Source organism: Silurus meridionalis, chromosome 4 (genome assembly GCF_014805685.1).
Source record: "Silurus meridionalis isolate SWU-2019-XX chromosome 4, ASM1480568v1, whole genome shotgun sequence".
In the NCBI taxonomy this organism is placed as follows: domain Eukaryota; kingdom Metazoa; phylum Chordata; class Actinopteri; order Siluriformes; family Siluridae; genus Silurus; species Silurus meridionalis.
In genome coordinates, this window is record NC_060887.1 from 21,942,127 (window position 1) to 21,956,266 (window position 14,140).

Here is a 14,140-nt window from a genome sequence, read left to right on the forward strand (position 1 = left end):
ATCAACAACTGCATGTACATACATGCAACTGACTGGCGTATGATTCATTTTATTGTAGTAAGAATAAAATACTTTGTAATTCAGCACTGTGGAATTGGACTGGTCACAAAGTGCTGAATAATTCATGAGTTTTTATAATATGACAATTATACAACGGCTTTATCGTAAGGTAAATAGTTTTGTATTTATTGCGCAGGATGAAATGAGTAATTGTTTCTATGGTAACGGCTTATTCATTAGGGACTTATATTATAGGCACTCCATGTCATGTAAGTTTAACTATACATAAATTGTAGTTATTTAACAATCTATAATTCTCGATCTATTTCGCACAATAAATGTTGACGTGTGCTTTTTTTTAAAACCTTTATGCACTTTGTAACAGTCAGATGAAAGGCTGGTCCAACCCAAAAAAGACAAAGAATGCAGTGTTTTGCCTTTTTTGGTAGCAAGCTGCATTTTAGTCATATTCGATAGAATGCGAGGGAACTTTTTATAGCTGCTGAAATATAAGTGACAACAGGAACTTACTTGTTTTGTAGATGTTAAATGGATGGAAATTATGTTTCACTTTCTTTATTAAAGAAATCTTTGGCAAATTGCTGTGACAGAAGAGGAATCAAAGACATCAGGATGGTAACAGACCATCAGTAAATATTTGTATATGGTGAAAGCAAATGGACTTAGCTGGGGTGTTCATTTTAGCAATAAACAGTGATATGCAGTCTGATACCCAGGGACATGCCTTGCTAGCATGGCACCAAATTCATTTAATGCACTAATCATGTGACTCATGAAAACACGACATGTACCGAAATGACCACAGGAAAATTTAAGACATCATTTAATACGTTAGTGCCACATGATGGCAGGGGGAAAAAAACAACTATATGGTATTACATCTTTTTCATGGTATTACAATCCTTTTCTCCTTGTGTCTCTACAAACAGTTGCTTCTATTGGACAGAGCAGGGACACGTGAGACATCTGGGCACTGCACAGTGGGAATGAGGCAGAGTTATTACTGTGCTATTAGAGTAGAACAGATACAGCTACATAATGGTGACTCTCTCTGGGGAAACATGAGCCGCAGGTCTCTCACGACCAGCATGATGCTGACTGTCATCACGGCCTCTGCGGATTCTCTTCAGCCTCCAGGCCACGCAAGGCATCATTAGCACAGCTTTACCAACAATCACCGTGACAGGCAGAGCAACGGCTACTATGAAGGTGGGCGGCATGTAGAAACGATACGACTCCTCTTCAAATGCTCGCTTCCAGCCGAACAGCAGTGCGTGGAGCGTGGCAATAAGCAGGGCAATATAGCCAAGCGTGGACTATAACAACAAAACAAGAGACATTCAGTCTTTACATATCAACATTGCTAACAGAATATATAGACATAGTGATCCAATTATATTTCCTAATTTTTGATGTATGATTTTGCAACATTATATTCAGAACCCCAACCCTAATAAAAACCATTCGATTGGACTGCAATGCTGACGGCACCCCAGGACTCCTCACCCTAATAGTGGCTGAATGAACACAACCACAATCCAAAATCTAGTGGAACATCTTTCCATAAGAGTGGAGGTTAATATAACAGTAAATGTGGACTAAATGTGGAACGAGGTTCTTTAAAAGGCGCATATAAAACTTATGGTCAGGTGTCCACAAACATTTGAACATATAGTGTATGTAGTTATGAGGAATGTACATCTGGGATCTGGGAAGATTAACTAAAAAACATTCAACAATAACAACAACAAAAAAAACCTTTAGATGTTGGAGGTCTGATCGGAAGGTAGTGAGTTCAAATCCCAGCACCAAAAAGCTGCTAATGTTGGGCCCTTGAGCAAGGCCCTTAACCCTCAACCGCTCATTAACTGCTCATCACTGATCCTATAATAAGTACCAGGGTGCCTAATGTGTGTCAAAAAAGCAACAGTACTAAAAGAAATGTTCGCATAACTGAGACCACGTATACATGATAAACTCAGTGTCTCAAACCTGGATAAAGCTGAACTCTCGCCAGTTGAGGGTGCTGTTCACTGAGGGAATGGACGTGACAGCCAAGAGAGAGAGCAAGCCAAGGCTCATGATACCGAAAGACACGTACATCTCTACTCTCCACACTTCCTCCTCGTTCCATGAGTTTTCTATGTTGGCATGCACCTGAGCAGGACAAATGGCAAAGAAAAAAACAACCTCACACTTTGTCTAATCTATTTGGAACATGTACATTAGAGTTCAGAATTATTGGCACCTTTATGTTAAAGATGTGGGGAAAGTATATATATTTTCTTAAATGAATTTTAGACAAAAGTAGTATTTTAAAGACTTACAGTTATACTATGAAGAAAACCAGATGGAAATAAAAGAATATTTATTATTTATTATTATTATTATTTCAGTGCAGTAATGCGAGTTTATACTGGTTATCATTTTATTGATGTGTAATTACACAAATAATTAATTACACACTTAATTAAATAATAAAATTATTACTAAGTAGATCATTGACAGAGAAATATATACAGAAATATATATGAAAATAAGCATGATGTGTCTTAAAAATAAACAAATAAGTAAATAAATACATACATACATAAATAAATGAATAAATATTTGATGCATTAACAGTAACACACCTGCTGGTAGGCCATATTGAGTAGCAGGTATCTCTCAGACCTCCTCATTGGTAAGCAGAGGCTGTAGAGCACATGGATGCAGGCAAAGTAAAAGCTGAGCAGGCCCAGCTGCTTGCGGCTCTGTAACCAGCCCTGCAACCAGAAGGGAAAGCGCCTGAACTTGGTGTTGTAAAAGAGCTGGTGTGCTGCAGCGAGTTGACCTGCTAAATACACCAGCGCCAGCAGGGTTATAGCCACCACAGGCAGTGTCCTGTTGACCATCTCCAGAGGGATCTTATAAAAAAAGCTTTGCCTGTTCTTCATATATGGATGAATGATGTCCCGGATGAAAGAGTAGGCAAAGAAGAAGATAGAAAGGGCAACAGCCGTTAGGACAGGACCTTTCCAGTCTGAAAACAGCCGCAACGGCATGTTCTCTATTTCCTTTGCCAAGGAGAGCGTGCCCATGTCAACAGGAATGAAACTGAGCTGCCGCGCCAACTCGATGACCTGCTGCCTCGCTTCCACCGAATTACTGCAGATATACACCTGCAGTGCCGAATAGAACATAAACAAGTGATCAGACATGTATTGGTTACATTTCACAAGTTATTCATTCAATTATATCATTTAAAAAATGGCTGATTTAGCACATTTCTCACAGTGAAGGAAGGAAGCAGTAAGAAAGAAGGTGGGAGATGTGGGAACAGGAAATTGGTAGGCTTTTATTTGGATGTTGCACCATGACAAATCACAATATTGCTGTGGTTGTAAAGTATTTAGGAAACATGCTGCAATATACAATGGGAAGTATATTCATTTCATCTAGTATATTCTATTCTACCCTATTCTACAAAATCCAAAATAGAGCTCAGTTTATTCTTTATTCACAAAGAATACATGCTATCCATGCTTTCATACTTTCATTACTCTTCCTCAGATGAAAAGATCAACGTACACCTCATGATGCTCAAGATCACAGAAAAGGCAGCAGATAAATTTCTAAATAAAAGGAGTTGAAGAATTTAAACTTCTAATGCTCCTAATATTGATGTCTTTACACACAGTCAGTGTGTCTGTTTGTAATTTACATAATTCACCCAACAGTGTTGCAATTGCTCAATAAGATGTTTGGCATATTTCATCAATCTTTTATGCATTAACGGTAGGGTTGTAACGGTACACATATCCGTACCGAAATTTAACCAAACCGTGAATTTTGTCGAGTTTTGTGTACCGTTACACCCCTAATTATCAGATCTACTTCTATTAATGTTAGACAGACTACTAGGCAGAACAGTATAATATTAATCATCTAATCATCTAATACAGTGCTTCTAAAAAACTTTTCTGCTATTCCACAATTTAGAGGGGGGTGATTTTCAAGCTTCATCTGTCCTCCATTATACCAAAAAATGGTAATGAAAGTTTAAAAATGTCCAAGTAATCGAAATATCATGTTCTAAGTCAATAATATTATTTAATAATAACAATATTTAATATTTGTGTTTTGCACCCTAACTGATGTTTAAATGTACTTTCTTTAGTGTCCTAATTGTTTATTTGTGGTTGTTTTGAGTGCATGAACTTTATCTTTGAAAGAGAAAATCATAAATGAAGATTAATGAAGAACACTTTTTTTAATGTAAATCCTGTCTTTATTGCACCCCACTTGTCATGTCATTATTCCCCACTAGAGGGGCGCACCCACACTTTGAGAACCACTGATCTAATAATTGTAGATTCTTCTTTCGGCTTCTTTTATTTGGAGTCACCACAGCGGATCATCCATCTTCATACCCTGTCCATATCCATGTCCTCTACATCTGCCTCTTTTAACCAACTACCTGCATGTCTTCCATCACCACATCCAGAAACCTCCTCCTTGATCTTCCTATTTTCCTCCTTCCTGGTGGCTCCATTATCAGCATTCTCCTACCGATATACCCCATGTTCCTCCTCTGCAAATGTCCAAACCATCTTAATCGGGCCTCTCTCACTTTGTCCCCCAAAATGTCCTACATGCACTGTCCCTCTAATGAACTCATTTCTAATCCTGTCCATCTTTGTCACTCCCAACGAAAACCTCAACATCTTCAGCTCTGCTACCTCCAGCTCCACCTCCTGTCTTTCAAAGTTACACATCTAATAAACATCCATTTCCATATAAAAACCACACTGAAATGCGCAGTAAATGACTGTATTGCTGTCAGAATGGCTGCTACTTACTATACACCTCCATCTGATCCTAGCATGATGTTTTAATTGGAGCACTTTTAGCACAATGGTAAACCCATCGAATTTATTATGCTAATGAATCATTCAGAACACAGATTAATATTAGCGCTTGTATTGTATCATTTTTATAGCAACAACAAATTTACAGTGCTGTGTAAGGAAAATGGTGCACATAATTTGAGCATGATAATATAGGTATTCATGTAATTCACTATTTTATAATTGTTCTCTGTAGTATGTTATTAAATTTTCCTGTAAAGAAATGCTTATTTGATAGAAGGGGTCTAAGGTGTCAAAGATTTACAAGCATTGGAGATTTTGATAGACAACTAAGCACTTTCTGATTTCTCAGTAACATAATGTACTATGAACTAACATGAATTAGGTATAATGCAGGCTCAAATTTTAAAACATAGTCAGTGATTTGCCTCTAGAGGGCAGTCTCCTACAGTATAATGATAGACACAAAACGGAAAAACTATCGCCATGAATGTCCCACAACTTAAAATGTAAGTATAAATGAATAAACAGCGTATAATATACTGCAATATTTGGCACATTTGTCTGGTATAAGCAGGATATAACATCATGGGACATCTTGATTGGCACGTTGTTGATTATTTTCCTATAACATCATGGCCCAGTTGTGTTTTATTCCTTACATCATAAATGCTGGCATTAATGGACTAAGTGCATGACCTACCTGTCGACTAGCATCTTTAGGGCCTGACTGCATAGCCCATGCCGAGATAACGTTAAACCCTTTCACCACATTGGCCTCTGGGAAGAGGGAGGCAAGGTACTCGGCATTGGATTCTGGATACTGGTTCGACCTCCTGTTGTTGCTGACGTCCACTAAGATTTTGCCAGCTAACAGGTGCTTGATGTCCCAGAGGGAAGAGTAGTGCTCTCTGTGAATAGCCAGGAAAATAATGGGGGCTTTGCCCACTGCATCCTCGTGATGGGTCACATCTACCACATGAGGAAAAAACTCAGCTGCCCGCTTGGGCTGTCGGCTGCCCACCACCACATGGAAGCCGCTACACAGCAGACGAATAGCTAAGGACTTGGAAAAATCCCCAGAGCCAATGATAGCCACCGAGAGCTTACTGGAGCCGTCCCTGGGCCCGTTCTTCAATCCGTTAGGAAGGAAAGAAACCTTGCAGGCAGGACTGCTGCCCATCAAGGAGATGGAGTCCATTTTGAGACGAGGAGCTCTCGATGTTGATAAAACCAGGTTTCTGAGAATAACAATACATTTAAATCATACTACAGATACTTCATCCTATTTTTTACATAGTTTTGAGATAACCAGATACACATATATTGAAATATAAATACATTTGAGATAAACATGTATTACTCAAGAGAATATCAATTACTAGACTAGAATAAAAACATAGTCATGGTCTAAGTAGGCCTAATGTAGAATAAGATTTGGTGTAAAATAAATGCACAGATATCTATTATATTTGTTTAAAAAGAATTTCCATTGTGTTATGTAACTGTTACACTGTAGCATATTATGTTAGATTGTGATGAGATCTACAGGTCCGCACAGGTCTAAATATATTCATAAGAATGGTGTTAGCAGTACGTTATAAATCCACATGCTGATGTTTTATAGCTGAGTGCTTCTTTTCTAAATGACAGAAATGTGGGAGATGAAGTCTGACCGTTGTGTGGATGTAAACACGGCGCTGATTTTGGGAGCTAATGTTACTGTAGCAGCACACAACAGTGACCTGCCACAGACCTGCCAATGTCACCGCCAACACCGAAACTAACCGAGATTTCTTTTTTTCTACAAATGTATTGATCACACTATGACCGCGCGCTTAGGCTTTGTCAGAATAACACTATCCCGGCTAACCTTGATCTGAGGAAACACTGCCGGTACCGCTCTCGGTATCCCTCACGGATCCTCCGTGACTGTGGTACACCAGGAGATGTCTTCGCTGTCGCCGCTCCACCCGCCCTCTGCGCGCTGATTGGCCACGGTCTGGCTTCTCAGAGAGCGGACCTCCACCAATCAACGACAAGATACCAGGACACGACTACAACTAACTAAGTAAATAACCAAGTAACTAATAAATCAACACATGATATATAAACACTTGCCGTGTTGAGTCCATAAGCAACAAAACATTAAGTATAAAGCTTAAAGTTAAAAGCTAACAATATGAATTAAACAAAAATTAATTGTTAACAAAAATCATACTGTACAAATCAATATAATAGCAAGAAACACTAAAATAAGTAAAAAAAGAGACAGATCAACATTACTTTAAAAAATGAAAGTCATTCAATCAAAAAAAAAAATCTCAAGAACTTTCAATGTATCCCCAAGTTTAGTGTTAAAAATCATCAAATGCTATGATGTAACAGGCCATTCCAGTAAAAGAAGACTAAGAGCAATCTTTTTACCAGATTCTGAAACCACCGATTTACACAATGCTTTTATGAGTTCAAAACATATTTCAACATCCACTGTTCGGAGGCAGCTGCATGAGTCAGCCTTAATCTTCAAATCAGCAGAAGAGACTTGCTTAAGCTCAGTGGAAAAATGTCCTTTGGTTTGATAAGTACAAATTTGAGATTTGCTGATTTTTGCAAGGGATTAGAACAGGTATAATCTGCATACATTATCAAGCCTTTTTACCATCATATACTTGGAAAACAGATATAACCTATATAAGCTGTTGTGTAAATATTTATTTTTAATAGACAACCAGTAAAACTAATCATAATCAAGTCAAGTCACAACAGACATTGTCTCAAAGCAGCTTTACAGAAATCAACAGTTAAGGTGAATGGTGTGCATCTATCCCTAAGTGAGAACTAACATAAGCACTGGAATGTAAGATTATGAGTAATGTCCTTTCTACAGTCTTTTACAGTCATTTGTGATTATAAAACTAGGAGCTACTGAGCAACTGATAAAATAGCTCAACATTTGAGATCATCATAGATCAAACACCAGCTTCTCCATGCCAGAGCCTTTAAACACTCAAAGAAGTCCAATGTCCAAACTCCACACGAAGTGGGATCCAATTGGCACTGGTACATCTCTAGATGGTTCGGGATGTTTGAAGGCATCTACTTCTTTGTGACATGACTGGGGCTGGCTACTAAACATGAGTGCAGCACACTCCATACAAATATTATAATTCAATATTATAATTCCCAAAAACTACGGTGACCTACAACTATGGCCACTACAGACTTCATTACACACCCCCACACTATTTGAAGGACATTCATTCACAAGCACAAGAGGAAGTAAGTGGTTGTGCTCTTGTTTCATGAATTTACCAAGTTTTATAACACTTGTTATGTTATACCTTTTTCTCTGATCTTATTTTGACCTGCTGTAGTGTATTTGTATTTCTCCTAAACCTGTCCTGTTTATTGGAATTGTCTGCTGTTGTAATTAAAGACTCTAAATCGCACTTGCATCATTGTCCACATATTAGACAACAAACACAAACATTCGATCTTCAAGAAACCAATCCACCTATGAGTGGGTCTATGGGTGGTGGGAGAAAACCAGGGAACCCCGGGAGTCCTTCAAGACACAGAGAGAGAATGCAGCTCCCATTACACACTTTGCTGAAATGGATCGAACCTTGAACCAAACACATACACAATATATAGTAAATCCATTTGCATATGTGGGGAATTAATTTATTTTATTTGTACAAGGTTTATTTTACCACTCATTAAAGTGCATATGCAGATTATTTGGTCTGAGTATATGTCAATATATGTAAAATGGGCATTGTGCCCATGAAAACTTTGCTTTGTAAGTAATACCCGACTCCAAATAAACATACAAAACCAACTCTTTACTAGCACTTATTTATAGAAAGCTTCTATCTCATGTGATATTTTAGATCTGTAAGATTTGTCTCCTAAATTATAGTAAAAAGAAGAAAAAGTAAAAAGTTACAAATTTTCAACAAACTTTCAACAAAACGTTCAGCAAAGTCCTGAGCTCAGAGAAGATTGGCTGTTGGTTGGTTGGCTGTAATTTATATTGGTTGCATGATTGACTTGTAAAAAGATATGCTTTAATAACATGTATACATATTCGAAGTGTTTAAATTGCAACACAATAACTATTGAAAATAAATAAAACAGAAATGATATTAGTTCATACCTAAATGTCCTGATGCATTACAGTGCAAACAAATCAAACAAAAAATAAAATAAACATAACTAAAAAATAAACATGATGACACACAAACACAAATTAAAACTCTATGCCTCTAAGCCAGAGTGATTATTAGTCCTTGTCTAATAATCCCTTTCGCCAAGGCCTTTCCCAGCCATATCGAATGCGTTCCAGTCTCTTGTTGAAACAGGGCATGGCCAATATAGCCCTGAGAAGTAACACCACACCTGGGAGGAAGGAGGCCAGTATAAATGATGGTGGTGTGTACCATACAAAGTGCTTCACCTCCACCCACTTTCTCCAGCCATACACAAGAGCATGAGCTGTACACAAAAACAGGGCTGCATGTCCCAGAGTTCTCTACAAAAACATAGAAAGCATATACACACATTTAGTGGCAAATAAAAAAAAAATGAAGCAATGTGCAGCACAAATCTTTATAATGTCTAACATGGCTGTGCAATCCAGACCTCTGATTAATGGTGAGGAAACTGACAAAAACAGTGCATATCTGTATTCCCATTTTTTCACTTACCTGGACACATTGAAACTCTCTCCAGTTTAGTGCATTCGTAACTGAGGGCAAGGAGGAGATGGCCACCAGAGCCAGAATGCCCAATCCTAGGATTCCCAGTGAGATGTAGATTTCCATCCTCCAGACATCATCCTCTACCCATGAACTCTCCTTTTTTTCTTGTACCTATCACAAAAACTACAAATGGGTGCTAGAGACCAGTAACCATGCCTCTTGTAAAACGTGTAAAACCACTAGTTGGATATTTCTTTCAGACTTTATACTCCAGTTCATCCCAGAGCAGTTCAATTACAGTTCAACTTTTCAACAGGCACCTTATGTGTTAAGTGGCTAATAGCCATTCTCTTTACTTACAAAAAAGCATTTAAACGTAATGATTTCCTTACCTGTTGGTAGGCCCAGTTGAGAAGTTTGTACCTGTAAGAGCGTCTCATTGGGTAGCTCAGGCTGTAAATGGCATGTAGGCAGGCCAGAAAGAAGGAAAGCAGACCCAACTGTTTCCTCACACCCATCCAGTTTTCCAGCCAAACAGGGAAAGAGCTGTATTTAGTGCCTGATGAAGAAGAGAAAAATTACTTTGCACATAAAAACTCTTTTGACTAGTGTTACACTAGTGTTGACTAGTGTATATAATCCTGTTGAACAGGATTATCTACAAGAAAGACGTAACAATATTTCTCCAAAGCAAAGTAGCCTTACTCTTTATTAACTCTTTTTAGAAAGAGCTGAAGAGCCTCAATTATACTCTTGTTCACCAACATGATGATGGTGCCAGTGCTGATTTTTTTTTTTTCCAAGCCCAGCACTGTGTTTTTACTGGGTAAAGAGCAACCAAACAACTTCATAATTAGATGTGGAAATTTACTACTGAATGATGTTTTTGAATGTCGATATTTCACCAAGCACTCTTTCAGCTGCTCAAACAAAGCTGTTTTGCATTGGTGGTGTAACTTATATTTAATTTGAGTAGAGCACTAGAGTTTATATTTAATATATACATATATTATATATTAAATATTTTGTTAAATATTTTGTTAAGAATATTTTGTTCAATATTTTGTTAAGAATATTTTGTTAAATATTTTGTTGAGAATGCAAACAGCTCTGGATCTGGTAATCAGAGAGTTGGTTATATTTTCCATTGACAATACAAAGTCCAGACTCATTCCCTGTCTAACCTGAACACAACAAAATTGTAGGTCATGTCATCTGATTGCATGGTAATTGATTACAAAATCAGAAAATGCACAGACCACTGTAGATGGTGTCAGTGTAGAATGATATAATAAAATATCTAATATTATATAATATAATATAATTATATTATTATTATTAGTAGTAGTAGTAGTAGTAGTATTATTATTATTATATATTATATTATAATATGTAATATAATACCAACAACTTATTGTGGGTTTACCTGGATAACTCGCAATCCTGCTGCCATGTACAAGAAGCAACAGATGGCCCTTTTTCTTTGAGAAGACTAAGAAATCTCTAATTTACACTCTAATATCACGATATGTGCTATAAACTCAATAAACTGATTTAAAATGTTTGGTCTGTCTTGCAAGTAGAACTGAGTTCTTTAAAGGTTATGGCAAAATGAAGGATATTATATGTGATTTCTGTATTTACTCGATTCTCTTGTGCACTTTGCTTTTAAAACTTTACACTTTATCACTTATAGAAGTGAGCATGCAATATGTACTGTATGCGGGTTTGAAACACAATAATAATATTTCATGCAGGTGCTTGTCTGCTCACCTCTGTGTAGTTGCAGTAGTGATGCCAGTCCTCCAGGTAAATAGACAAGTGCCAACAGAGTGATTGATGTCCATGGTAGAACTTTATTTAACACCAGGATGGGAATCTTGTAAAAGTCATTTTTACTCTGAGACATATAAGGCTGCAGCACATCCCGTAGAAATGTGTACACAAATGACACAGCTAAAAAAACAGTCATGACTTTGAATGGGAGGTGCCACTTGGGGAAAAGGGGCATCTCTCGTAAGCGAATGTCAGCAGGCAACTCAAATTCCTCTAGTGCAAATGCAGACAGCAAGGGGTCGAAATGCATTCTAGACAACTCTTCAGCCTCCATTTCTCCCCCCTCAAGTTCCTAAGAGACAGCAAGAGCTGCAATCAATGTCTTAAGTTGAATTATAACTAGACAGAACTGTAATCGTAATAATTGTAATAATACGGTGCTGTGACAAATAAATGCTATTTAGGGGAATATTCAGTGAAAAAAGATGAAAAACCCTTAAAAGTGAAGTCATTCAAATTTGAGTTTGGAAAACACAGATCGTTAGCTATTCAGAAATCTAGACATATCTAAACATGAAATGTATTTATTTTGTGTAAGTTCTTAACACAAAATAAGACACTACAAATAATTGAATATGCAAATAGCATTTCTGCATTTTTTTATATAATGTAACATACAATCTAATTAATATAAGAATAAAAACTAGTATTACTTCATTACTTATGAGAAGTTTTGGATACATAATCATGTCATATCAATGAGATATTTCGTTCACTCTGTTCTTTAGTGTGCCCTGCCTTTTGAGTGAGCTGTAGTTGTGGTGTTTCCTCTTCAGAGGGCTGAAAGTTTTCATCATGGTACGTTGCTACCTCCCCCAAGTCACTAGAAGATCTCTGCATTGTAAGGCAAACAGCAGGAATCCCTACAAAATTACACAACATGCACTGTTATACTACGCATTAATGGACACAAGTGAAATAGTGCTTTACTGCAACTTGTTCCCATGCCAAGAATGAACCCTTCAAGCATGGGGGCACAAACACAATGTCTGGCATTCACGTGACTGCCTTGTAATAAGCAAGGCATTAATTCTTGGACTTGGGAGGATTTTCACAGTAAGTGTTGTTAAGAGGGTTAACATTCACCATCGTTATTAAGCATTCTACAAGTTATTCGTCCTGATTTAATATTTAAGCAGTCAAAATATGGACCACTATTCCTAACACTATACAGGGTTTATATTACTATTGGTAACATGTGAAACATAATTATATACAAAGCACGTGTCTTTCTTGAATATCTGATCTATCTGTCTATTTTAAATATGTATTACAACTACAGTAAACCTCATGAAGTTTATAATTTATGATTTAAATGTTCAATTAATATATGGGGAAAAAAACACTCATGCTTAGTATTTAACATGAATACAGACACGTGACACTGAAGTTAAAACCAAGACAAAGTTATGATTGATCTCATGCAGCCAACAAAATACACTCAGTGGATCATACAGTGAAAAAAAGGATCCATACCTTAACACATAAACTTCAGACTGCTCAACCTGTCCACAACAGATTTATGTGTAGCTGTTAACCGTGTTTGTCCTGCATTTAATCAACAAATTGCTAAAAGATAATGTAAATATAAAAACAACCTTCTAAAATTATTCTAATACTTTATCTGACTCTGTCTGACACGTCCTTTCCCGGAGACGGAGACGCTTTCATATTAGCCCCGCCTTTTCCAAAAGTCCTCCAATCACAGCTAACATACGTCATAAATCCCGCCTCCCTTTATACAAAACTGCCATGTGTACTTGGGAGGTCCGTTTCCGCTCAGTGTATACAGGAAGTTTATTTATTGTTATTTATTTTAGTACATTGTGTGTGTTTCTGTAATTGAAAAGATTTTTAAGCAAGATATTATATAAAAGGCCAATTGAAAGTCAAACTTATAGCTACTGGTGAAAATAGCACTTTGTCACTTTTATAACCAGACATTTGGTTTCCCTTTCCATAGTCCTTTAGGCATTTTATTATATACACTCATTTTTATTAAGAACATTTGCAGACCTACTCATTTTTGCAGTTATATAAGTAGCAAATCATGTAGTATCAGTGCAATGAATAAACAAATACATATACAAGTTGACAGCAGGTTAATGATGATCAATTATCACAATAGACAAAAAATTGTGATCTCAGTGATTTTTGACTTTTGATTTGGATTCTGAGGATTTTCATACACAAGACTGTCTCGAGTTCATTTAGAGTAGAGCAATACATAAATAAATAAAAAAACATTGTAAAACATACTATAGCACCAACCCAGACAAGCTTATAAAACTATTGTTACTACATACAATGGCTTGCATACATATTTATATCCTTAAATCTATATTAAACGAAACATTATCAGATTTCATCAAAAGTTTAATTTCATCAGATCAAGGAAACATTATCCACGTGAGTCAGTTTAAGGGTTTCACATGAATCAAGGTGAAAACTTCAAGAACATTAAAAAACCTTCAAGACCTTCAAGAAGTTTTATAGCATTTTATTCCATGGCTGTAAATACAGAATGTATTATATTTTTGGTTTCTACCTTTCACACCAAACATGAAGTCAAAAGACTGCACTGTTTTTTGGTTCTGCTCGGCCTTGTTTTTTTTTTTCTGATGAAAGCATGAATGTGTTCTAATTCAATTTTAGTTAGTTTCCTTTAGAACAGCTCACATGAGCATCCTGTGATTCTGTGATGACTCTCATTATTCCTGGCAGAAC

The 14,140-nt window shown here is 36.8% G+C and overlaps 2 protein-coding genes across 3 annotated transcripts; both read right to left on the reverse strand.

The window, feature by feature from the left end:
- Positions 1–826: 826 nt before the first annotated feature.
- Positions 827–6,886, reverse strand: LOC124383767 (metalloreductase STEAP2-like). The gene is made up of 5 exons (XM_046846062.1): positions 6,745–6,886; positions 5,575–6,112; positions 2,655–3,182; positions 2,014–2,178; positions 827–1,337 (listed from the first exon to the last, which is right to left on the reverse strand). The coding sequence occupies exons 2-5, from the start codon at positions 6,070–6,072 to the stop codon at positions 1,053–1,055; spliced, it is 1,476 nt and encodes a 491-aa protein (XP_046702018.1). The 5' UTR covers positions 6,073–6,112; positions 6,745–6,886; the 3' UTR covers positions 827–1,052.
- A 1,658-nt stretch (positions 6,887–8,544) lies between these two features.
- Positions 8,545–13,099, reverse strand: LOC124383899 (STEAP family member 1B-like). Of its 2 annotated transcripts, XM_046846270.1 has the most exons (7): positions 13,012–13,099; positions 12,890–12,918; positions 12,152–12,276; positions 11,351–11,705; positions 9,970–10,136; positions 9,584–9,748; positions 8,545–9,408 (listed from the first exon to the last, which is right to left on the reverse strand). In XM_046846270.1, the coding sequence occupies exons 3-7, from the start codon at positions 12,251–12,253 to the stop codon at positions 9,160–9,162; spliced, it is 1,038 nt and encodes a 345-aa protein (XP_046702226.1). In that variant the 5' UTR covers positions 12,254–12,276; positions 12,890–12,918; positions 13,012–13,099; the 3' UTR covers positions 8,545–9,159. The 2 variants fall into 2 exon arrangements, with proteins under 2 accessions (XP_046702226.1, XP_046702225.1); XM_046846269.1 differs by having other exon boundaries at positions 12,890–13,085.
- Positions 13,100–14,140: the final 1,041 nt, after the last annotated feature.